At 40.4% G+C, this 25,855-nt stretch overlaps 1 protein-coding gene across 4 annotated transcripts in view; it reads right to left on the reverse strand.

Moving 5' to 3' along the window:
- sbf2 (SET binding factor 2) overlaps positions 1-25,855 on the reverse strand; it is a 58,245-nt gene that overhangs the window by 11,519 nt on the left and 20,871 nt on the right. For all 4 annotated transcript variants that reach the window (XM_061276348.1, XM_061276346.1, XM_061276347.1 and 1 more), the window contains 24 exons: positions 24,645-24,779; positions 24,447-24,557; positions 23,337-23,442; positions 20,313-20,445; positions 19,951-20,059; positions 19,648-19,761; positions 19,293-19,370; positions 18,946-19,059; positions 18,347-18,475; positions 18,123-18,221; positions 17,331-17,535; positions 17,133-17,242; positions 15,913-16,062; positions 10,166-10,234; positions 5,648-5,818; positions 5,162-5,427; positions 4,189-4,361; positions 3,843-3,916; positions 2,107-2,302; positions 1,808-1,935; positions 1,236-1,411; positions 923-1,056; positions 630-831; positions 44-240 (listed from right to left, as the gene is read on the reverse strand). In XM_061276348.1, the coding sequence (XP_061132332.1) occupies positions 44-240; positions 630-831; positions 923-1,056; positions 1,236-1,411; positions 1,808-1,935; positions 2,107-2,302; positions 3,843-3,916; positions 4,189-4,361; positions 5,162-5,427; positions 5,648-5,818; positions 10,166-10,234; positions 15,913-16,062; positions 17,133-17,242; positions 17,331-17,535; positions 18,123-18,221; positions 18,347-18,475; positions 18,946-19,059; positions 19,293-19,370; positions 19,648-19,761; positions 19,951-20,059; positions 20,313-20,445; positions 23,337-23,442; positions 24,447-24,557; positions 24,645-24,779 (3,379 nt within the window). The remainder of the gene's footprint in view (positions 1-43; positions 241-629; positions 832-922; positions 1,057-1,235; positions 1,412-1,807; positions 1,936-2,106; positions 2,303-3,842; positions 3,917-4,188; positions 4,362-5,161; positions 5,428-5,647; positions 5,819-10,165; positions 10,235-15,912; positions 16,063-17,132; positions 17,243-17,330; positions 17,536-18,122; positions 18,222-18,346; positions 18,476-18,945; positions 19,060-19,292; positions 19,371-19,647; positions 19,762-19,950; positions 20,060-20,312; positions 20,446-23,336; positions 23,443-24,446; positions 24,558-24,644; positions 24,780-25,855) is intronic.

The following is a 25,855-nucleotide window of genomic DNA, read 5'->3' on the forward strand; positions in this document are numbered from 1 at the left end:
AAACACAGGTCGTGGAAAAGTAAATGCTTATAATGAGACTCACTTGTTGAAGAGGGATTCTGTGACTTAAACAATCCCACCACACTTTTGCCGTGGAAGCCTCCTGAGCGCAGCAGCACAGCTTTAGTGCGAGGATGTTTCCAACACACAACAGGAAGACGGTTGTGTCGGTAACATCGGGCCACTTTGTGTAAACTGCTGTCTTGAATGGCCTGGGGAACCACCAGTAGACCCGGATAACTGAAGTTGAGACAAATAAATATATCTTAGGCAAACGTACAATGTGTAGGTGTCACTGTGGGTTGAATTGTATTGAATCAATTCACCCTTCATCTTTTGAGCAAAAATGTTTTCCTGTTCACTTTTCATCTTCCAATTTACAGTTTTATACGCAAAAGTCTGCTGTCATCTAATGGCTGAAAGTGGAATTACACTTAAAAGAAACATTAAAACTCAAGTTATAACTGGACAAAAAAAATTCTACAAAATAACTGCACAGCAGATCTAGAATCCGCAATTGATGGGGGTTGATTGTCGTCGTCTCTGAGCTCTAACAATCACTGAGGGGTTGCAAAGTCGACACGTCAACTCCTCAAGTGTAACGTGTCATTTGCTGAGATGTGGCGTACCTGCGGCAAAGTGAATAAAGCCTATTCACAGCCGTGATCCTAAACTGGTCGCCCGACTTGGAGCGAGATGAGCTGGCTGTGATAGTACCGAGGCCCATCCGCTGGTAGTCCCGGAAACAGGACTGCTCCACCAGTTGCTCCATGGTGGACTTCTCAGATGCTCTTAAAGTGCTGCAAGGTGGTGGTTCCCCATCATCTGATACTGTAGCACACATACAGAGGTGAAGTTTGACATTTAGCCTACGATGACAAGTTGGGCTCAAATAAGGACTTTGTTTTGTTCCCCCGCTCACTTGATACATCATCATCTTCGTGCCAAGTCATTCTGCTGCCTCTGTCATTCCTCTTCAGTGTGGTCTGGCTACCACGGCCCATTGTGATCTTACTGGCTCTTTTGGCTCCCTTGACAATAGTTTTGGATAGTGTTCTGAAGCGACAACAAAGCAGAGCGCAAGTCAACTTGCATGTTTTTTTCCCCCCCACATGAAGATTGTCCACCACTTCCAGCTGCATTCAAAGGATAACAAATTGTTGGATCTTATTATCTCCAGATAGCGAAATTCAGTTTTGTAAAATAATTGAAACTAATGGAGGTCAACCACCAACCTAAAGCCAGTGTTCCTTTCTTTTTGCTTTGGAAGGATAAGTTGAAGTTGAGTTTGCCCTGCAGCAAATGCAAAGGAGCTGAAGATGGATTGTGGGTAGCGGATCCGCTGTATGTGCTTCCTGAACATCTCCACCATCTCCGAGCTCACCTCTTCGTCGAAAGCCACCTTTATCAACTGCAAAATAATAACATTATTAATATAAACAAATACAGAAACAAATACAAATGATATATGTACAGTGATGTTAGACCTGTCGTAAAAATACAGCGGTGCCTTCAGATACAGGTTGAATTTATTCTTAGACGTGCGTATCTCAAGACAGCTCAATTCATGATTGAAATGAATGGAAAGGCCATTCATCTATTCAACCCCCTACTTCTGACAACAAACCAAAAGCATAAAATAATATTATAAGAATAGAAATTCACTCAAAGAGCACTCATGTCTCAAGTTTGTGCTCACAAATCAAAGCCCCCCAAATTGTCTGAATGCCAGCTCATATCTTGCAAAAAAGACTGGTCACCCGTATCTCAAGACACCACTGTATGGAGAAACCTTCTGTGTAATCACCTGAAAGGATGCAGAACGGAGCTGGAGCCCCTCTTGCATGTTCTGCTGCAGCTGGTTCTGGATGCTGATCTTCTTCTCCTTAGTCAAGGTTGACATTGGGAAAGCTCGGATCACTGCCTGCTCCCCCACTGCACGGACGATCAATGACACATGCAGAAGAAGTATGGCCAGTGCAGCAGTGATGCAATCCAATGGCCTATCAACTTGAATTGGTTGATAGCACACGGCCATGACAGTGTATTTCTTCTCGTTTGTTTTCGTTATCTTTGAAAGCTTCATTTGGTGCAGAGTGAACTTACCCAGGGGGTCGTGTGGAATGCCTTTGAAGATGATGCGGTATGTGGTGAGGAAGAGTGCTCCCTCTGCTGGTAGGATATGTGGGCCTCCCAGCAGCCCCCCAGTAGCTTCTTCTCTGCCATCAGGATCCAAAAGCACCCTCAGCCCCTCAGTCACAAACTCCTCCCCAGGAAGCAGTGCTGGGCGTAGAATCTTTGGCTGACGGGACACAACATGTTGAAAATTAAAGCCAGAAAGATCGCATAATGTGACATTTTTCATTTTGTATTCTGGGAGTCCAATTCTCGACGCATATCGATCGGTATGAGATGATTAAAACGTTTTTCAGATCACAGCGCTTGGATAGACATTCAAGCTCCACCTGCATGCCACGTTCAAAAACAGGCACGCATACATCTTTTTTGAAGCAATAACTCGCACTGATGGTTAATACCACACTGGGATAGAATTCATCAATATGAGAAAATTGATTCAATGAAATGAAATAAGAAATGTCACTCATTAAGACGGGCCATGATTAATTTGATTATGAACCGACAAAATAAGCGACTTCTTCAACAAGTCAGCTTCAGATATTTACCAAATTTTGCACTCCAGTTAAATTGAGGCTAATCCACATAGGGCAGCAACACCTTAGCAATCAAAAAGGGTACGGCCTCAATCAAAATCACCAACACTGAAGCATATGAAGTCCTTGGTAGGTCATGAATTACATGCAAGCATGTCACATTGACAACATACGCAGCTCGCACTGGGATCACAGCAGCCGTGGAACCAGTCTCATAACGCTGTTGTCCGTTTGACCTCAGCTGTTTTTTTTTTTGCTACCTGAAAAAAATTATGATATTATGCTAAATATTCTGGGGGAATTTTAACCATCATAATTAAAGCCTACTTCAATCGCTCTCAGCAAGTTAACGGGGACCCTTTCAGAATGGTCCAGGTTTAACTAATAACTCTAATAAATCTTGCAAAAGAAGAGATAAACATTGGTTCAATAATCTGATTTGACCCAGGTCAGAAGTTTAAAAGAAGTATTGGATTGCATCTTTAATGTTTTCCCGTTATTCCTTCCAGGAACAAGTGGTGCTATTACCAATACTAATCTGACTCGTCATGAGGCCGGTGCCACTGTTGTTTAGACACTTTTTAGTATTTGGCATGCGTCTTGCCGCTTGCAATCCAGCTTGGAATGAGCCACAAAGTTCATCAGACAGCTCACCACAACTTCCAGGTTGGTCTCAAGGCAGTACTGGGAGGCTGTTTGTCTGTGTGTATGAGTGCGTGTAACAAGGATTACCAAGTGTTGGCAGACACAATAAAAACACAGCAGGGTTCAAAATACCAAGTAAAATATTTAAAAGTGCACTTGAAAACATTGGAAATCTTCCACTTGCTACACATAAGCAGGGAAGAGAATACAAACTGTGGCGGTCGATAAAAAAGGCCATATATTATCAATTTAAGTTTCGACTTTCTTTTGTTGTTCTTTCTCTCATTCGGCAAAAGTTTGAAACCACTCGCCAAGAAAATTAGATCACTTCCAATGTCACAATGTGAATGTGAGCATGAATATTTAAAAAAATCTGTATAAAATGTCACTTTGGTTGTTTTGCCTTAATTATGTCCATATATGGATAACAGTGAACTTTTTTGTGGACAGTCTTGGGAAGAGTGATTCATATGGACATTTCAATACTGCTGTTCCAAGCATGTCACCATGTAGAGCATCACACACCTTCTGAATGGGCGGTAATCTCCTGCTCTCCCTGTGAACTGCTTCCAGAGCCTCCATCTGCATGGCGACGATGCCTGTAGGTCGCAAGATGAGGTTACCTAGTGTCCACATGCAAACTCAGCCCGTACAAAGACACACATGTGCATGCACACATTTGCACAATTTGTGTGTATTAAAGTTAAGTTAAAGTTAAAGTATTAGGAGGTTTTAAGGCCATTTAACGTGTCAGGAGTTAATCAGATCAGAGGCCGGCGTTGCTGAGAATAAACACCAGCAGGAGTTACTCTGCACAAAGCTGAGGGAATTAGGACAGCATCTACGTGAATGAACAGTGTCTGTGACGTACCAGGGATCATGCTGTGGAGGTTCTTGATGTGTTCCTGGGTTACTCCGCTCTCGGTGCACACCTTGTCAATGAAGCGAGCCACAAACCTGACCACCGAGTTGGCCACGTCGCTATTCTCCGAATCCTCAAAACCGCTTTCTGTGTCGAAGCTCTCAGCAACGCTGCCGGCGATGCTATGAATGATAAATGGCATGGTGAAAAGCAAGAACGTGTAACGGGGTCAAACTGCTGCGCCCATTGGGAGATGTGAGAACTGTGTGCTGACAGAAGTAGTCAGAAAACAGTGAGCAAGGCACAGGCAATGTGCAAAGTCAACGAGGATTAATCTATGAGCCATAGAGAATGTTTCATATGAAGAAATCAGCTTTCTCCAATCCTGACTAGTGAGTGGCGGGATCGAAATATCTTCTCTAAAAACGTCAGAGACTACAATGGGAAAAAAACAATGAAAGAAAATGACTACACAAATGTTGTCTCAAATAATTACATACAAAGAATAAAGTTACGTTTTGAATTTTGAAGATGTTTTGAGAATACAACTCCAAAACTTTGTTATATACCTACTGCAAACAAAATTAGAACACTGTGTTCATCTGAGGGATTTTGGCAACAAGCTAAGTAATTTATTTCACAGTGCTCAGCGAGAGAAATCACTGCTATTTTGTTTGGGTTGAGTTGAGTTGAGTGGGCCCATTAATGACACCCAAAGGGTTGAAAGACTCACTATTTTGTGCAGAAACAACATCCTGAATGCATCTAGGGCTGGATGCGAAACAAACATAGGAGACATATTTCATTCCGTTTAGCAACATGGCAAGCAACATGCGAGCGACAACCACCCACATAACTTTAAGTTATGTGAGTAAGTTATGCATATATACAGTAATTAATAATTGCTAAATTTCCAAGAGTAATGCAATAAAAAAAATGCCTTGCCTTAAGAAAGTGAAACCCCTTTCCTTTCCCCGCTGACCTGTTGGTGACGATGCTGTTGCTGCCGCTCTCCCAGTCAGCTGCGGGCGTGTTGCGAAGCAGTTTGTTCTTGCTGGTATCCAAAGGAACTAGCAGATATACCATGAGGCTGGCGTAATGGATGGCCTGACTGAAAATGGTACTCTCCTCGTTCTTCACCAGCTCCTGCTGCTTCTCTTTATTCAGGCTTGGCCACAAGCGCAGCTGCTCGGCAGCTAGGTCCATTGCTGTCTGCTCCTCGCCTTTTGCAGGCGCTATGCCCACATCCTGGAAAGAGATGGCGGTAGGAGAGGAAATGTTGGAACGGATTGAGAGCCACTGAAAGTTCACAAAAAGCTCTGACTTAACAGGTTTTAAAAAGATTGCAGACAACACAGAACTGCTGAGCGGATATCAATTAAAAGCCGGGTCTCAATTGGCTGTGAATATAAGCAGATATTCATTTTTTTTAAATACAATTATACTTAATCCTATTCTATCCTTTTACCTTTAGTCTGGCAAGGAAGCCCCACTTCTCCTCTGGGCTGTTGAGATACAAGGCTCGGATCTGGCTCTGGACTTCGCTGTAGAAAGTGGCCTCCCAAAACTGCTGGCTGGTCCAGATGGAGTGGTCCTGGATGCAGGTATAGGCAAATTGGTTCACCCCAGCAACCAGTTTCTGAAGGAAAAAAAAAAACAATCTGTATATTTGTTTTGTTTTACTCTGGCGTTAAGGAAAAATGATGTTTACAGAGGCATATGAAGTGAAGTCATATGAAACAGAAAAAAATAAATAATGGAAACTTACTGTAATGTACACTCAGCCACTACAAACACATTCAGTCAAGTCACAAATTTTTGATAACCACTGAACAATTATTTTTTATTCTCGCACAAATTAGTGAAGTAAAACGTGTGTTGTGCAATGCAGAAACTCAAGTAGCCTTTTGGGATTGCATCAAATTTTACAGCCTGAAACCAGAAAATGAACGGATGATGAGAGTCATCCTCGTATCTAATTTATGTTCAACGTGATGACGCTGACAGCTGCACTTGTTTTTCCACTTTGCACAAAAACAAGAGTCAAACTAGCCCTGACTTCAAGGGAAAGCAACCCAGTTTCCAAATTGTAATCTGTGAAGCTAAAAAGGTCATTTAAAGCAGTGACATCTTCATTTTTGTTCTGAGTATTTTCAAACAGTAAATGTTTTGTTTTGACGTTTAACTAGAGGGGGGTGAAGAGTAGGCACGTGCAAAAACAATCCAAGAAGGGAATGTGAAATGCTCGGCATCTGTTTACGACCGGAATTTCTGGACTATAAGGCGCACCCGAATATAAGGCGCACCAGCTAGAATTCAGGAAAAATCCCATTTTGTTTATATATAAACCGCACTGGACTATAAACTGCAGGTGTGCTAATGCTTAATTTCCTTATACAAGAGAATATGCACAAATCATACAATATCATAAAAATAATGAAAAATCCATCGATAAGCCACAAAAATAGCGGTTTATAGACTGGAAAATATGGTACTTTGGAACACTCCAATCTAAGCTATGACAAAGTGTAAATAAAATATCACACTTTATCTTCATACTGAGTGAAGAACATATTGGAAGACCCAGCGCTGTTTTTAGACCAGCTTTTGATTCCCCCCCCCCACAAAGAATTGACACTAAGCAGTTTTTAATCGGCACTTTATTGTTTATCCTCAAGTATGAGAATTGGAGATGGTTGCTATAATTAGAACCAGCACAAACAGCTTTAATCCCTCGATGATAAGCCCAAAGCCACGAGATGGACTGCCTGACATAATGTTCCTCACATGGCCTGTCCTGGAGCCAAGTTCTTTCAATTCATTAATAACATTAATATTGTAATTAAGCTACGAACAAAATTACGACCAAAATTCAGCAGATGACCACAAACATCACGAGCCTCTTATGAGAAAAAAAACCCCACACCCACTTGTCTTGTGTTACATTACAAAACAGAGGAAATGTTCTTTGGGAATCATACACGAAGGTGAGAACTATTGTGATTTTTTTGAAAGAAGGTGTAAAGTCACCTGTGATTTATAATGTCAGTCAAAAGTTGGGACTCATTTTCTAGTGCTACAATGCGAAAGTGTGTCCAAACAGGCAAATTACTGGGTCAAGGTCACCCCCACGCGCACACACACACATCAGTACCTTACAAACAGGAAACCAAGCAAGACAGGAGACAGTGTCGGGAGGAGTTCAAAATGTTGAGCTCTTAGAACTTTTTCCGTCTCTAGAATATTTTGTCCCTTTCAGGAATACACCAGCACCCACTGTTCTTTCATATAGTAATTCATATCGCCTTAAATAAATACACTGACTTGTTTTCCATTACGCAACACTGATGGCAACAAAGATATCCTGTCATCAGTCTAACTAATACAATATATCATTAGGAAGTTCTTTCCCAAAAAAGAGAGCTCAAATTGTGAGGTCAAAAATAATTTGAGGGAAGACTTCATTGTGACCACAACTGAGAAATGCGTCATAGTCTAGACTCGACACAGACAAGCTGAATTCAAGCGATAAGGATGGAAGAAACAGTATTTCAAACAAACAGGTGAACAGCTTTCAAAAGCTCTGTAACACCTCTCTGCTATATGCTGTGTCTAAATGCAGATGTGTGAGCATGTTTGTGCGCGGGAGTGTTTGTAGTCTACACTCAGCTTGGCTGTGTTTTTCTGACTCTTCAGATATGTGCAGGTCATTTCGACCTAGGTCAATTCTTCTTAATACAGCGAGCCCCTCACAAGACAGATGGTAAAGAACGAGATGGCGAAAGGGAGAATAATAGAGAGGGAGGAGGAAAGGAAATAAGGAAATCCAAGTGAAAAGGAGGAGGATAGTATTATCAGACCCATTTGGCTGAGACGCTCGACTCGTGAAGGGTGGAATGTAAGTTTGAGAAAGAGGTGAAAACAAGCCCCAAATCAAACTTAAAAACACCAAAAAGAGTTAAGGAGGGACACATTGTGTGTGGGTAAGAGGTAAAGGGGCTATCAGGATCTGGGATCTTGTCGTGATGTTCAAGCACTAAGTAGCCGGACTGGACATTACTGAAAATGTTGAGTCAAAACGAATAAGTTGCTAGCCTTCATCATCATCATCATCATCATCATGACGAATATGTTGCTAGCCTAGAGGCAGAAAAGTATTTTAAACAAATTGCTCCCAAACTGGAGCAAAAGTTAAAGTATTTTTTTTCTTTTGTCGGAATGCATAATTACCTTGCACACAATCAATCTCCTGCAGTGTACAAAAAAAAAAACCCTCATAGAAACACGATGCAGAAAGTCAGAATCATAAACAAAGCCATCGACAGAACATAACTGCGAAATAGTAATGACACAATGTACAAGTAACGTAAATGTTCCAAAATAAAGTAAACAGATTAAATAAACCAGAAGTTGAACATTTTGGGAGTTACACAAGGGTCAACCAGTACATCACTTTCCTCATGTCAGGAAAATGGCCAGCCCACTGCCCCATCTAACAGCAGAGTGTGTAGGTCACCAAATTTCTTTTATCCCACTATTAGGATAAAGACTTGTACTGTGGCACATTCAAATAGATTGAATATTATGCAAAAGAAAAAAAATCAGATGTCAGTGATCCCCATCCATCTCCTGATAAACACTCATATTCAGATAACAAAGGTCAGTGGAACTGTGCAGTTCAACAACGCAGCTAACAAAAGGCCACTGCGGTTGTATGAAACCTAGATGAACTTTACCAACTGGTACCATGAATGCAAAATACAACGGCAGATTTGGGACATTGCTTCGTCCTTACTTCTGTTGCAAATATTAACAAGCGTGTGCAACATACAGTATGTTAGATGAGTCAGGGGGAAAAGCAGAGGCGTTTAAGGAATGAACGGAGAATGTGTGTCAATAAGATCATCTGTTAAGCGTCAACATATGGAAACAAAGCAAACACTGAACGGTCTCTAGTAGTGACAATATGTGGTAGGAGGCGACTACAGTGAGACAGAAACGCAAAGCAAAATTCTTTTGCAACAGGGTCAATGTGCATTGTGAACACATCCAAGTAACGCTGAGGAGACAGTGACTCATTAACAAAGATATTGTGACAAAAGTACATTCTTTTTTTTAAAATAAAGGTTTGTCATTCAATATTGTCGGTGAACGTGCCTGGCCATAATGCAATGCACCGCATTTTGCTGCCACACAGGAATGCGTCATTTTGTCAACCACTTCTTGTGTGTCTTTCAGATCCAAACAAAATTAAAAGAGAATGGTTTGCGGGACAAGTATGCTTTAAGGGTCCAGTCAAAGTCCAGAAATGAGTCAAAAGCTTCAGAATTGAATGCTTGTGAAGTTAAAGAAGCAAAGAAATGTTGCTGATTTACTGTATGAGGAAGATGTCGAAAGACCAGAAAGCAGCAGTTCTCATAGTGGCTAGAAAACGGGCACTATAACCTGCTAATTCTGTACTTTAACTTGGGAGGAAAAATTGGAGATATGAGCACTACAGTAGATGGAGGCAGCAAACTTCACCACGAGTGTAGTGTTTTGGGAGATAGTAAAGAATTCTTCAAAAAAAGAGGCCTTGGCTACTCTCAGTTGGAGTTTACTGCCCAACAGAACAGGGAGACATACACGTTGTGCAAACGGCCATAGATGGGATAATATATAACCATCTAAGCAGCTGATATTTCAAAATAAACGCTGCAACAATGAAGTCCACTTAGATATAGTATGTATTCTTTATCCTCCACGCCAGAAGAAGCCACACATTAAATTAATCACAATGCAGTCACAATTCTTAAGAGTGCTATTTATCTCTAATAGTATGGTGACAATGAAATATTGTTGTGTGTCAAAAAAGTTCAAACACTATATCACGTAAAGGGCTGGAAGTGGTTTTAGCGCAACAGGCCTCCCTAGCACTTTGTATGCATTATCCGTGAAACAGAAGCCTTACGCAGAACACACATCTGTGTTGAATGAACCTACTTACTCTGTAAAAAGCTGTTGACAGTGGCAGCAGTGCAGCAGCCACAGTGTACTCCTCTGAGCTGGAACAGTCCTGTGGGTCAAACAACAGGAGACAAGTGAGAGTGGGGCAAGACGCAGGAGGTCACAGGTTACACATTTCTGTTGCAGCTCCCAACACACACCAGGACCACTAAGGGGGACGTATGCCTGTTTGGGTAAATGAGACATTGCGTTCTTGCGGGTAGGCGTTCCTCAGCTATAGCTTAAGAAACGTTCTGTCTAAATGGACATCAAGCATGCATGTAACACATGGGAATGATCGATGAGATGAACACAAAGGGGTAAGCCGTCCAATTACTTTTTACATAAAGACAGTCATGTCCTGTTAAATGTCAGTGCCAAGCCAAAAAAAAAACAACTGCCAAAACCGTTCACTTCACCGTGTTCCATAGTCGAGACAGACACATGCTTCCAATAGCCTTATATAATCTGTACTCGGACACACTTGTTTAAGAAAGTCTTGAGTTAATTTGTAACATATTTTTGTCTCTTGCAATTTTGACCAGATCACACTAAGGCTTATCACAAACATTCACATGTTGCATAAAATCGTCCAATATTTCAACGCCATCTGGTCATGCCGAGACACAGAACCAATCCTTTTTCTTTCCTGCTTTTGAATCAAGAAATGCTTGGAAATATCTCCTCAGTGACATATAACTGTTACACATGTCAGCAGTTTTTCTTTTGTTATCTCCCTGTGCAGCTTGTCCATCTGTCTTGGAAACTCAGTAGGTTTTATGATCTTTTTAATTGGCCTTTAATGAGAAGCATTGAAAATTAACAAACTGTTGAAATAAAAGAGCCAACTGAAAACAATTAACAATAGATTTTCTGTTTTGGCCAAATTTATGAATTCGTATTGACACATACACTATTCAATGAATAGAATGTGTGTTAACACCAATGTTTTTATTATTACACTATAGAAATAAAAACAAATACATGTATTATTTATTTTTTTACATGGAACCTTTTGTCATAAAAGTGGATTGCTTCTTCTAGAGATTTTGGCGTTAAGTCCCAAGATAACCATTCCACAAAGAAACCCATTCACAAATGAAAGGGAATAGATAATTTTAGGCTTAACTATATGTTGAGTTTTTTTTTTTTTTTTAAATCAGCATTTTAAAAGAACATGGCTAGTATGGGAAGTACATTAAGAATCATCAAGCAGGAGCCTAAGCGGCTCAAAAAAACTGATGAGAACAGGAGAAAGGATGCAAGTCGGACTCCAAAAGTACTTAATTCACAGGAAATTGGTACTTATTGGTGCTAAGCTAACCAACTGGACTTAAGGAGAATATAGCCAGAGGAAACAAAAGTAATACCATGCGCAAACATCAGCACTGATTTTGACCTGGTGGCATACCTCATAACACTCAATTGGACTTGTTTCATACAGAAAAGCATATCTTTAGTAATCTGATTCACTTCAAAATCATGAAAAAGAATGTGCGCATACAGTCACACGTTGAGATATCAATAGTTCACAACATAGGGTAAAGAATGCCGAATTTGCTGATTGTGGTCTGGAATGTAGCCCCCTGTTGCCACCATTGCTCAAGAGAAAAAGAGTGAGAAAAAAAATCCAAGAATGTACAGAGGAGCGAAAATGCAAAACACAAGTGCCGCAGCTACACATGAAAGCAAACACAGTTTCTGTTTTATTTTGCTTGTCACTTGTTTGTCTTTTCTGCCATTTGGGCTGCGATAAAAAGTTCCACCTTGCAGAGGCACCAGAGCATTGCTTACCACCAGTGAACAATGCTGCGGGTGACGGAAGTTCATGATGAGAAATGCATAAGTGATGAGGGAGATATATATATATATATATATATATATATATATATATATATATATATATATATATATATATATATATATATATATATATATATATGTATAAACCAGCTGCACATAAAATGGTTGTCTACTATTGACTAATAGAAGACCAAATTCTACAATGTTTGGAAATCATAAGTATTCTAAAAAGTATTTTTTCCTTCGAACGTAGATATATACAAATGATACGTACAAGGTTAAGTCAAATTCATTATCACCTATAATCTCTAAACAGACTGGATGAGTAGCAACACGACACATTATTTCGAGATAAACTCACAAGGAGATAAGCACAACGCTCTAAAGAGGGCCTGAAAATAAATGCAAAGTGATTTTCCAATGGCATGGGGAAAATGAGCAAGCACCACATGCAGGGTTGGGAGTACTTGCAATTTTAATTCTGGAACTCAAAAATGGATAGAAAATAACTTGTTCTGATGTGTCGCCTCACAGTTCTGGCCACTACGACACCCCGCTGTCTTCTTTTCCTCCCATTATTTACTGTGTTTCTCATCAGTCTTTTCCTCCCCCTTGAAGGTGCGGACATTCTTAACGGCTACGATGACTAACGTAGCTATTCGGCATCAGACACGTACACGTTACGGTGAGCCCAAAACTCAAGTATGTGACAGAAATGATGTAGGAAGTGAACAAAAGGAAAACTTCCTGAAAAACTATCCGGGAAATCTGCCAGAATGAAGTGATGCATTTGGAATGCACACGTAAATGGCACTTTTACGCACATATAGTGCATAAGCATATTTCGGTTCATTGCAGTAAGGTGGAGCAAAAGGAAGAGAAGGTCACATAGTTGACCTCTGTGGTGTATTGAGAGTCCTGAAACCTGATTTCAGCAGATGTTTACCTGGCCGCACTAGACATCTAAAGGAATGAGTTGAAAATGGAAAGGTTTCAATTCCTATTGACCATTGCTACGTTAAACAGCCCATCAATGTTACTGAGGCACACAGAGGCCATGTTTCCTCAGCAAGAAACTAATTTATGTGCTAAGCAATGTCAAAAGTAATGAAGTCCTACACTGAAACTGTTTGAACCTTATAGTGGCCTTCAGGCTCACCAAAGAGGTGCAGTACGTCAGCACCAAAACAACGCTGAGATCAATTTTCCCCGAACAACATCTGTGTGGAACATGTGCTCTGTCTTGCCCACTTCTCACCTCAACGCATCAAACTCACCATCATGTGGGACACATGGCTTCGGCGGCACCGTGGCCACTTGAACCTCCCGACGTAATCCCCTCTCCTAGTAAACTGCCATTCAGAATGTGTTTTTTAACTAAGATGAGGCCCTGGGCTATGAGAGAGCAGAGCACGGAGGACTAATAATCCTATCTGACAGGAAATGGTTGAGATGCCAGGATACATCCACAGCAGGCCTGATTCCCCCCACATGGCTTGTGTACCGCAGGGAGCAGGAGCACTGACCGGCGTGCGTGCGTGCACACACAACGAGATGGGCAATTAGCTCAAATGCGTCAGTGGGGCTTGTTACTTGGTGTGATTCATGGCAGAAACACCGATAAGAATAATAACCTTTGTTTAAACAGGAAAAAATATTGTAAAATCTTATTGGCGGCGGCAACACATTCCTGAGAACGCAACATCTTTTTCGAATACATGACAGGCTTTGGAAATTTACTTCTTGGGAAAACACATAACTAGGCCTGTGGCTAACGATTATTCAAATGACACAATTAATTTTATGCAAAACCTTTGCCTCAAAGCTTCACAGAATTAGTTACTGCGCATCCGGAAAGTTTGCACTGTGATTTTTTTTGTTACAGCCTTTTCTCAAAATGGACTAAGTTATTTTTTTCTCTCAAAATTCTACATATAACTCCACATATTGACAGCACAAAGTGTTTTCTTCTTCAATTTTTTTTATTTTATTAAGTTTAATTATTTTATTTATTTATTAAAACAACACCTGTACACAAGTATCAATACTATGTACAGCCTAAAGTCGTTTTGATTAAGATGTCACTAGCTTGGCTCGCTTTGCCCGTTCCTCTTTGATCCACAGCCATTTTCAGATCTTGCCAGAGATTCAAAGATTCAAATCTGGGCTGTCGGGGCCATTTGAGGACATTCACAGAGTTGTCCTCAAGCCACTCCTTCATTGTCTTGGCAGTGTGCTTGAAGTCATTGTCCTGTTGGAAGGTAAACCTTCAACACAGTCTGAGGTCTTGACCACGCTGCAATAGGTTTTCAACCAGGATATCTCGGTACATTTCTATCTTTCGAAAACACTTCATTATAGGGGGTGTCGGATTTTGCGAGTAAAAAATGAATATAGTCTATTCCGGAATGAGGCTGTAACATAAAATACGGGAAAAGTACCACGCTGTGACTACAGCTGCATACGTTTTGTGTCACACTCCACCTCCACCACCTTATCCTCAAAAACCTTTCGGAAGGTGATTACAACCAGAAACCAAAATTGTTCTTTACCCCAAGGGAAAGGCAGTTAAATGATCAATGTCATGATTGGCCTCTTAATGATGATGTCATTGTGAATGAACGTGTCACATACATGTGGCCGCCAGAAATCCTAATGAGGCATTTTGCTATCGTTCTACAATAGCATGCAACATTTTTTACAGGATAGGTCACTCTGATCCCTCTCTCCCCTTTGTTCCTCTCGCTCGCACGCGGAACTGAAATATCACTGCGAGTCTGTTATGAGGCAGCATGTAGCAAGAATGGGTGTGAAGAGCTAATAATGCGACTGCCAATTTTCTATTTATATTACTTTCTCAGTTCGTCTCTAAGAAATCCATCAAATCTCAGCTCAGAACATTTGCTTGGATCCAATGAAATAAAATAAAAAAAGACAGTAAAATCAGAATGTGTGTCAGTATTAGTGGCACGCCAAAAGTGGGATTCTCCAAGAATCTTTGTCCACGTACACTTGGTAGCTATATGTCAGTAGAGTATGTGAAAGTCAGTTGGTCAGTAATTTCAGACCAGTTCAATTTGTTCCAGTCAAGCCAATGAGACTGCTAGTGCTAACCACCAGCTTTGTCACATGGTGACAACTTCAACATTGTATTCATGCCCTGAGTAGCTGCCAAGATTTATTGGCTTTGTAATGAAAAAATGACTGGAATCCAAAGTCACTCCATGAAATCTGCACACTTGGGACCGCTTACGAAGATTAAACTCCAAAGAAAGAGCAGATTCGAGGCAGTAAAAAATGAAGAATTAGCAATAAAGACCTGGCTGCTTTTGTTGATTGAATCCTCAGATTCTCTCAGGACTACACAAAACAGACGGCTTACTGATTTGGATACTTCCAACTATGTGGGCACCAGGAAGAGACAAACAAGTTGTCTGATAAACAATGAGCAACATTACTGAGCTCATTCTTACAACATGTTCTAAACAAGTGGAGAATACAGGAAAGCTAAAACCAGGAGGAAGGGTAACCATGGACAGTAGAGGTCTTATGTACAATTGTGCTTCTCTGACATTGCTTTTGCTTAAAAGCTGAGGACATTGTAAGTATTTTCCTGTTTTGATTTCCGTTCTGGATGGATCCACGACCATAAATCGTGGTTATTTTTACCTCAAAATGATTTTATGTAAGAGGTCAGAAAAGAAATCTGGGGTAGTTGCAGTTTTTCATTTCTTCAGCATTGTCAAATAGCTGAATGATTATTAGCTTCTATTTCTGTTTACTTTTTGTTGCAAAAATTGCAATTGCCTATTCTAAAAGATGAAAAAGATTTAAGCACTTGATTGCTGACAATCTTAGGTTACTATTTTCTTTTGAAACATGATAGGGACCAAATTTCCCTAACAAAACTTTTTTTTTCCATAGTTTTCAAATTTGGGGAATTACCTGCAGGGCACAATTCATCATCCGAATGATGTAGTCAAACTGTTGGTGGTCCAGTATGGCCCGATTTTGCTGGACGTGAAGACTTAGCTCCTCAGTCAGACACTGGCGAGCGGCTTTGCCTTTGAGTGCCCGCAGAGCAGCAGGGAGAGTCTGTGAAGAGGGTGAAGACGGACAGAGACAGCGTTAGGGAAGAACTTAGTGAGCCTGTAACTAATGAAGATGGACTACATTTGATGAGCCATAACATAGGAACATAAGAATAACAATGACGCTCCAAAAAAAAAGAAGACATTTACTGTGGTGTCTAATAGAATAAAGTTAATTTTATGAATAGATCTGTAGTCTCTGGACCGAATTTTTGTCATTTTATTTTGATGAGCGGGATGAAACGTTACAACTTTACGATAGTCAGTGATTGCAACAGCAGTATTTACATTCCCTTCAGTAGAGCCCCGTGTTTATTCCGACCATATGTCAAAGCAGGTTTTATAGGCTTCTTGATGGTTCACAGGATAAATGGCATGCATTCTCAAATAAGCAGCAAGACCAGTGCTTTAATTATAAAACAAATATATGAAGTTAGTAGGCTACGAAGCAAACTGGCTGTTGGCCATTGTAAGAACAAAAATGTGCTCTATCTTGATACGCTCTGATACGCCGTGTTGTAAACAGAACTTTAGTGAAGGAAAAGGTGAGACAACCTCCACGTCTGTTAAAAGCTTAGGATGCCAACACACAGGATAGACTAATTTACCTAAATAGTGAAATAATTGGTTGCTCAAGTAGGCAACAAAACACTAACTACCTGACTCTGAAAAAGTACATAAAATCTAGGAGAGTCATTCTCAAAATGCGGTACACATACCACCAGTATTAGTACATGGGCTTCCTCTAATGCACAGGTGTCAAACTCAAGGATACAGATACAGCCCGCCACATCATTTTATGTGGCACGTGAAGACAAATTTTTAATAATATCTTTTTTTTTTTTTTAAATATTTGACCAGTTTTTACTCGTCTGATTTGAAAACGAGTTATTTGTCAGTTTGTTTTGTAGCTTTTACTGTATATAATATGAAGTGCTCATGCATTTATTTCGGTTGACAGTCATAATGGCCCTCCGAAAGAAGCTGACTACAATGCGGCCCGCGAAAAAAACAAGTTTGACCCCCCTGATCTAATACATCTCATGAAGCAAATTGAATGATTGTGCACTGAACCTTTTCAGTCTCGAGGATCTTGTTTTCAAAGATGAAGGCTATGCAACTCCTCACTACCTCAAGCCTGCGAGCACTGTTAAACACAGAGCCTATATTTCCCATAATGGATACTGAAAAACAAAGATAAGGAATCACTCCACATATTAATAGTGCATTAAGGATGGGTTGTGATATGGTGATAGTAACAGGTGGTCATACCGACAGGAGGACCAGCAGGTACAACACACTTCTTCTCAGGCCGTGTTGATGGGGGGGCATTGATGCTTTTGGCCACACCCTCCTGCAGCAGCTTCTCCACTTGATCGTCACACAACAGGGGGAAGGGTACTTGGTGCACCCGAAGATGTGATCCCTCTGATGGCCTAGGCACTTTCTGGAATGCCAAGTGGGGGTTCGGAATCTCCTAGTGATAACAAATGCAAGAGTATTAAGTATTAAGATGACCAATGACTTAAAATCGCATACAGAGGCGCCTTGAGATAGAATTTAAATTTGATCCATGAGCATAAAATGTTTCCACCTACGCCCTGCAATGTGCTCAAGTACTAGTCATTGCTGTTTGGTGCATTAAATTCTTTTTTTTTCCTGTGTAATTATGAGATGATCTACTTTGGTCATTGGACGTGCGTGAGAAAAACGGAGGCGGGGTTTTAATGAACCAGGCATCATACTTCCAGTTTAGATAGTCACCAAAATAACACATACTTCTAAGAAATTAGATTTCCACATACCCCCTCCCTGCAATGTGCTCAAGTACTAGTCATTGACGTTTGGTGCATTAGTTTTTTTCCTGTGTAATTTTGTGACGTTGTACTTTATGAGTGGTCATTGAACGCAACTCAATTCTACCAACGAACGTGTGCGAGTACAGCAGAGGCGGGGTTTTACTGTATATGCCGATGATTAATTGTGGAAAGCTTGTGATAGGCTCTTAACGTTAAACATATTCATGCTTCATAGTCATTACAACAATAAATTTGTCAGTCTCACATTTCTGTAAAGCTGCTCCGAGAGTTCCCTGATGCGTCTCTGCAGCTTCGGAGGGTTGTGATCTTCTTCCCTAAATTTCTCAATGTCTAAGGCCACCAGCTATGAACACAGAATAAAAGTAAAATATAAACTGCAAAAGGCTCCTGAAAAACCCCGTAAAAACAAGGATGGGTTATATGAGCGTACTATTTAGGAGGTTCCTATGTTAAATCGAGTGGGCTAACCTCATCAAAGAGATCACAAGCTCGATAAGGCGGACCACGCTCAGAGACAAACCCAGCGAAGGCCATGCCATCCAAGACCTTGGTGATGAAATCGTTCTCAATGAGGCCTCGCTGGCCTAGAAAGGCAGTCTGCAAAATGTCAGAAATAAAATAGTTACAAGATTGCACATATGTGAACAATGTGATACATTCTTGTACTGTATGTAGGTCATAGTATAATTAAAGGATATTTGCTCTATCTTTCAAGTAATCGCCGCAAGGTTGTGTGTACCTAAGAAGGCATGTCACTGAGGCAACATCAATTGTTTGTGGGTTGACTGAAACATTATTTGCTGATTTCAGGAAAACACGCTGAACAAGATTATAACAAAATCCATGTGGGGTACTTTGCTGATGATGATGATCTGCTCTGAAGTTACAATGGAAACAATGTCCGGCAAACAAAATAAATACCAAGCAATGAGGGACAATCACGCTAATAGTCTGTTGATTCCTGGATGTTTACAAGTACATTTGTTTCATGGGAAGCTTTTGCTAAAAATATCGGTGATTAAGAGGAAAACTTGGTTTTGCACGCGAATCGGTACTTGTTATCTTACCTTGTGAAAGTGAATCACAGTTTCAGAATGGATACGGATGAGCTGCAGGCAGGACCTGTAGCCCTGGAAGAGTTGTGCAAACAGCCTGAGAAAGACAGCCCTCACCTCTTTGTCCTGTCACACATTCAGACACAAACAACATACACATGTCAAAACTATGAAGCAACATCACTGTGATTATCAATTAATCATCAAGTTTAGATAACAGTCAGTTGATGCGGAATCTCAATAGTGTGACCTTTTTGGCATAAGGGCCTTTTGTTGAAAGCAGAAGCATTCTCCTCATGGGGGAGGAAGACGTCAAACTATGGGCAAAGGGAGGCCATGTGACAGTGATGCTGACTTACCAACAATTTGAGGTTGGAGGGTGCAGCGCGAGGTGGAGGGAACGCATTGTCTGCAATCTCTAGATCAGGATGCAATGCCTAGAAGAGGCAGGCTTTGCACATCACCATTTTCCACAAACAGCAGTAGAACATACCATTCATAAAAGGGATATTATTGCGAGATAGGCATGTTTTGTGTCGAGTTCAAAAGTTTTATTTGTTTTTGCCCCTTGTCCCTGTTTATTACGTGTCTTACTGCCAAGTTTTACAACATTTTCCTTAGTAAATCTGGACAGTCCTTGGGCCGAAACAGAGTTCAAGTTAAAATGCTGGGGAAAAAAAAAAGAAATGAACGAAGAAGCATTGACATACTTACCAGTGACAAAGCCGCCTGTGTTTGGCTGAGCAGAGGTTCCGGAAGTAGAGACAAGTGGATACACTCTGGGATTTTGATTGTACCTCCATCAAGGTCCGCGATAATGACATCCAACTGGTGACACATGAAATACTGACATATCAGGTGCTTTTATTGCACCTGGCGGGAAGTCCGCGAGAAGCAACATGTGGCACAGGCAGCTAAATCAAAACTCTACAAGGACAGATGAATTTATGTGCGCTAAACGTTGCATCATCACATTTTACAAACTATTTAGATTAGGGGATTTCATTCTGCGCTCACCAGATCCTGGATTTCACTCTGAAACATGGAGTGGACGCCAATGATAAAGGGTGTCGGCGAGCTCAGCACCTCCAGTAGGCGTGAAGGCAGGATAGGGATGTAGGGATAACTATGAAGATGATATATACACACACACATAGATAAACACACATTATATGTCAAGCAAAACCAGGAAAAAGGAAATAAAAAATTAACTAAATGATTGAGCGTCATAAAGCACATTTCCCGGCACATTGTTAAAAACATAAACAAACCACAATACAACCCTTCAACAGGAGGATAATAAAATTATTAAAATGTCTTTAGATAGTGCTGACTGTGAAACTGAAACCAATGATCAAAGTGTCAATCCGCACACTGACCTGTACTTGAGGGGAAACATAAGAGCTTCCAATGCGCGACACGCCTCCCCAAGCCTCTGGTAACTTGTAGAGTGGAACAAAACTTTGTGCTCAGTCAGAATCGCACAAAACAGACTCAAAACATTCTGAATTCCTGGAACAGGGAAACAATTAAAGAAAACAAAGAAAGCACAATTAACGAGGTGTTTGGAGGAAGGAATGTTGAATGTAATGGCCGCGTTGTTCCAAATTGGTTATGTAACGTAATCGACTACTAGTTATTTACAATTCTAGGAACAGAGAAAATAGGACCAATTGATGGCCTCGGAGGAAAAACTGGATGAAATTCAACAAATATCATGCACGGTGCCAGCAATAGGTGTAAGACTGGTTATTTGGGTTAATCGACTAGTAGCTTAATTGGATGACAGGTTGGACTAGAGTCAAATACTATCGATCAACTTTATCAAGGGGATCTTAAATTACTGTGCTACACTGTTACCTTTGGTAGAAAAAAAAATATTTCAATGATAACCAAGTAACCACCACAATACAGTGCTTAAGTATACAGTATCACTATGCTGGCAGCATCAACTATTTAAAGGCCTTTAAATAGCTGACTCGTGAAGACAGTCTTAATGTCTGGTCAAAGAACGGAAATGAAGAACTCTCATACATTAATTATAAATAACGTTTCAAATACCAGTGTGACAATCAGGAAGAATTCTAAGTTCACAGTTCCTGTTATTGTTTCCTATCAAACATCTGACAGCTTAATTCATCACACATTGGAATGACAAAAGAGAGAGGAACACCAGCAGACATGTCTGGTCCACTGGGGGCGCTGGGGCTGAATGTTCGACACCCCGGGTGCAGCTCAACACTGACAAACAAGAACCCGAGAACATTTTAAATGTTGAAGATGTGCAAATTCTTCCTTCTGAGTAGATTTCAAACACACGCTAATGGTCTACAGTACATATATGACGAACTCTCCTTACAGAGACGAGGCCGAGGCCGAGGCTTAATGTCAGAGCCAGGTGTTTACTCATCTTGTGAAAACAGTGACACATTTCCGAGCCTTAAATAAAAAGAGACAGCAGCAGCGCCTGATAACAGCCGAGACAAAGGCAACAAACAAATAAACAGCAACACTCTTGTTGGCCGGTTTTATCTCACTCCCGGGGGGGGGGCTCAGAGGGGCTGTACTTCCTCCACAGTGTGACATGTTGAACACACATTCCTCTCCTCTGACTTCAGTGACCTGTGCACACCGAAAGATGTCTGTACGTCTTTTTCTGCGATCCTTATTTGGGTAGGAGGGCGGACAGAATAGTGGAAATGCTACGTTTCTCCTCTTTGCGGATCAGATGCCAATAAATTACTGACAGCACCGGAGAGGAATCTGAGAAATGATTAACACAAGTCATACTTTGACACGCTTTGAGAACGCTCAAAAACAAATACTGCGTGAGCAGCCAATCAAAGAGGGATTAAGGACTCAGGCACAGTTATAAAACGTCACTAGTTGCTATAACCGCAGCACTCGCAGATGAGGGATATAGAGGCTGTACCTTTTTAGAAATTTAGGAGGGATTTGACCAAATTTAGAATTAGCATACTCAAATTGCTCAGTCATATCTTACTACATGAAATCCCTCCAGGCATCCATTAATTACAGTACATAAACTGAACAAAAACATAAATGAATCATGCCAATTGCACGTTCCCTCAAAACTATTCATATTACCCCTGGGGTATGAAAAACTTTGGGTTTGACTGTTGGTCTATCCCTGTTGCAAATACACTAGATAGAGTTACATGCTTGACTCTGTATTTGCTTGATTAGCAGGTTTTATATGTCAGAGTCAGTCAGAAGGAAATTGCTGGATTGGCTTGGTTACAAAGTTTGTCCGACTAACAAATCTAGCTTGCTTAACGAAGCAGATGTCATTGGGGGAGGGATACTGATTTCAATAAAAAATAAAGTTGGATGATTTTAGTCAGGATTGAGCATCACATATAAACCAACACACTGCAATGAATTTGCACCTTCCCAACACCCCCGCCATTTCCATATTAAGGACCAACAGAATTGTTTGCAGATAAATAAAAAGACTGTGTAAAGACTGGAGTGGTTTGCTTTTCTGTCAAAATGCTTTTGTTTCCTTAACAGAGAATGGCCACAAACACAATGGCTTCCTGTCGACCTTGTAAAATGTATCGAGTAAATAGCCCCTCACAAACACTCCCAAAATAAAATAAAATCTGATCACAAGCACATTCTTGTCCCCAAATGAGGCTAGACGAATGCCAATTTTCCGTCGTAAATCAGATTTTGTAATTAATTCACTCCAAGATCACAGATACTAGTCGGCTTACTTCAAAAGTAAGGTCAAAGTTTAAAAACACAGCATACATCATGTACATTAGTGGCCTATGTGGAATACTAATTCTGTGATGGATAATCATCCTAAAAGCTGCGCAAGTCTTAATGAACTCGGCACGTACTGTACTGGCTGCACAAATGGCTTACGCTCTATTGTGCAAATGGAGCCCAACATCAAAATCGTCATCAAATCTCCATCAAATCTTCATCATGTGCTTGCTCTAGCTTGGAGCAAATTGCAGAATCACTAATGGGAGGTCAAACCCTTCTAATCTTGCAGACACGTTTACAATTCAATAAATCCAAATGTCTCCTGACTCTAAGGTCTGCACTTGTGATTTAGCCAAAAGAATTGGGGCTCCAAAATCTGATAAGACTGACTTAACTTATACCACGTCATGTCAAAGATATTAAGCTGCGGAGTTAAATCAACTAAAATGCGGATTATGAGTAATGATTTACGATATTATTTCAAGAGATTAAGAACAAATAAAAGGTGCAAGATTCCAGGCAATCTAAAGTGTAAAATGTCTTTTGGTACGCTATTAAAGCCACACCATCCTGACGATGTTATGACTTAATGACAGGGCAGACATACATGATGTAGGCTTCGTGTCAAAGGATCACTAACTGGGTAGTCAGTGTTGGGAACGCACCTAGCTGCTGGAAGAGCAGAGCAACACTCTTGCATGTGACAGGTAATGTGTCATTCAGAGGAGTTTGGATTAGCTGCCGGTCGCCTGCTCCCAGGCTAAACAGCTTCTGTAGAGTAAAAACAAGGGGAAAAAAAAAGGCAGAAAACGTGACACTCATTCATTTAAGTGAAAGCAAGGTAAGCAGAGAAGCTTTTGGAGTGACATCCCAACAATGCACATTGCACACACCTTTTTTTTTTTTAATGATCATGTTTTTAGTTTTTTTAATTATAAATTCGTCAAACAGATCGCAGTTATCTACTAAATCAAATCATTAGCTTACGTCAGAGACACCGGTGGATTTTTTAATTTTATTTGCGGAACACCACGTTCAGGCTGTGACAAGGTAACGTTCAGACATTTCTGGGATAAATTACAGACAATCCGGAGTGAGTGCTGAATGAGCCCACAGTTACAACTCAAATGTCAACGATCAATCTGAAAAAATGTCATTTTAACGATTTGCTTGTGATTGCATGTGTCTTCATGTTGTGTGCAACACAGATGGATAAGAGTGCTGATGCAACAGCCATCATAGTTTGCAGGAGACTTTTAAAGATGTAGCAACAATAGTGAAAATTAAAGTCTTGAGAAAATCAAGTTTCTTTTCATCCATACAATTCCTCACATACCAGAAAGATTTTACTATGTGCTAATTGGACTAATGTGTCTGTTCCCTTGCCGAAAGGCACACTTATGTGTTGAGAATGCACCAATTTATTTACTCTTACTACTGTTTGAAAATAAACTGAACTCATAAATCCCGAGAATTGTTAAAAGACGGTTCATGAGTTCCAAATCCTGAGTGAGAATAAATTCCTAAACAACACACAATAAATAGCACAAGCCTCAGATAGGAGGATCCTTTTTTGTAAGATATTTGTTCTGACGATGACATTGCGAAAGTAGGGGGAAAAAACGGTACATTGACTATTACGACCTTCGACTTTGGTGACTCAATGTTGAAATCCGGCCAGTCACTGTTGTAAAATGTCATCATCAAGCCATGACCACTTCCGACGGTAAATAACCAAAATCAATAAAAAATACTCTGGTTTGAAGAAGACATACCTGGGATCCACCAGCCACAGGAACCTGGAATATAAACAGATTGGCCACCAAACCCTCTAAAGGGAATGTAAGGCTATCGATGTGCACGGTGTAGATCAGTCCCAAACAACCCTGGTAGGACGACACATACGGAGACATACAAAATGCAGGTTTTCTGAACAAGACAGAATATATATCAATCACATCGTGTCTTAATACCCTGAATATTTCTGGATGATCCAATCTGGACACAAGGATGAGACTTTTTGGTGCAAACACTTGAGCTGGCTGGATCAAGCAATCTTCTTCCACCTCTTCATCTTCATCTTCGTCAACCTCAATACTTTTAGATCCCTGGGATTTAAAAAACAAAGGCATTTTAATCCAATACTTTAACACAATGCCTTGGACTTTAACCACATAAAGTGGAACACGGTAGCACAATTTACATCCTAGTTTAAATTTCCTTTTTTGGGGTACCCTCAACAGCCGACTGGCACATTTGAGTTTAAGGATCAGAAATATCAGAAATAGGAGTGGAATACAGCATGTGATCTATTGTACAATGTTGGAAGTTAAATTACGTCTTTATTCTAATGTTGGCAAACATCCTCTAGAAATCCTGCAAATTATGATTCATGAATTTAGACATTATAACTGTAATGTCAGCTTCGACCAAAAATGCAACAAGCTCAATGGACAAGTAATCTTCGTTCAAGCCTCAGCCAGGATACTTCATTCCTGACTAAAGCCCTTATCAAAATCTAGTATATTTCCTCATGCAATGAAAACATGCCATAAGAATCTGAAGATATCTCATTCAGACGGGGGTCTTCACCATTATTTTTAGGATTTAGTTCAATTATTAGACGCAAAACATTCCTCTGCCACCTGTCTGGACTCTCGGAAATTTGATTAGGCAGATAAAGATTCATTTAGACGAAAGACTGTTCAAACAATGTCACGTTTCAAGAAGATCTTCAGTGCCTTATGTAGAACTGAGGAATGTGTGTTTGTTTTGCTGGAGTATGATGTCGGGACAAGGCCAAATATAGTCCCAGTTCCTTATCAGGCTGAGATTGATTGAGTCAAAATAAAAGTGGTACAATACAGTTGCCTTTAATTTACAGTCAAGTGACAAGAGAACAATTCCAGCAGATAAAATTTGCAACAGGGACATTTTCACAGAGCAAATCTGCTTAGGGAAAACAAAAACATTCTGTTTTTAGCGAACTAAGCCTCAGAGTTTTTCATAAGCGAGTTGACTACAATCAAATGTCTGCGGAGGACTGAGACCTAACAGAAAAAAGATGCTGTGGCCTGCAGTGAGTTATGCAGCTGAAGAACTAGTGACAAACAGCTAGTGACAAACAACAACGGATGTCACTTGGCTCCTCCGCAAAACAGCGAGGCTATTTTGGGTTATTTTT

Source organism: Syngnathus typhle, linkage group LG4 (genome assembly GCF_033458585.1).
Source record: "Syngnathus typhle isolate RoL2023-S1 ecotype Sweden linkage group LG4, RoL_Styp_1.0, whole genome shotgun sequence".
NCBI classification, from domain to species: Eukaryota; Metazoa; Chordata; class Actinopteri; order Syngnathiformes; family Syngnathidae; genus Syngnathus; species Syngnathus typhle.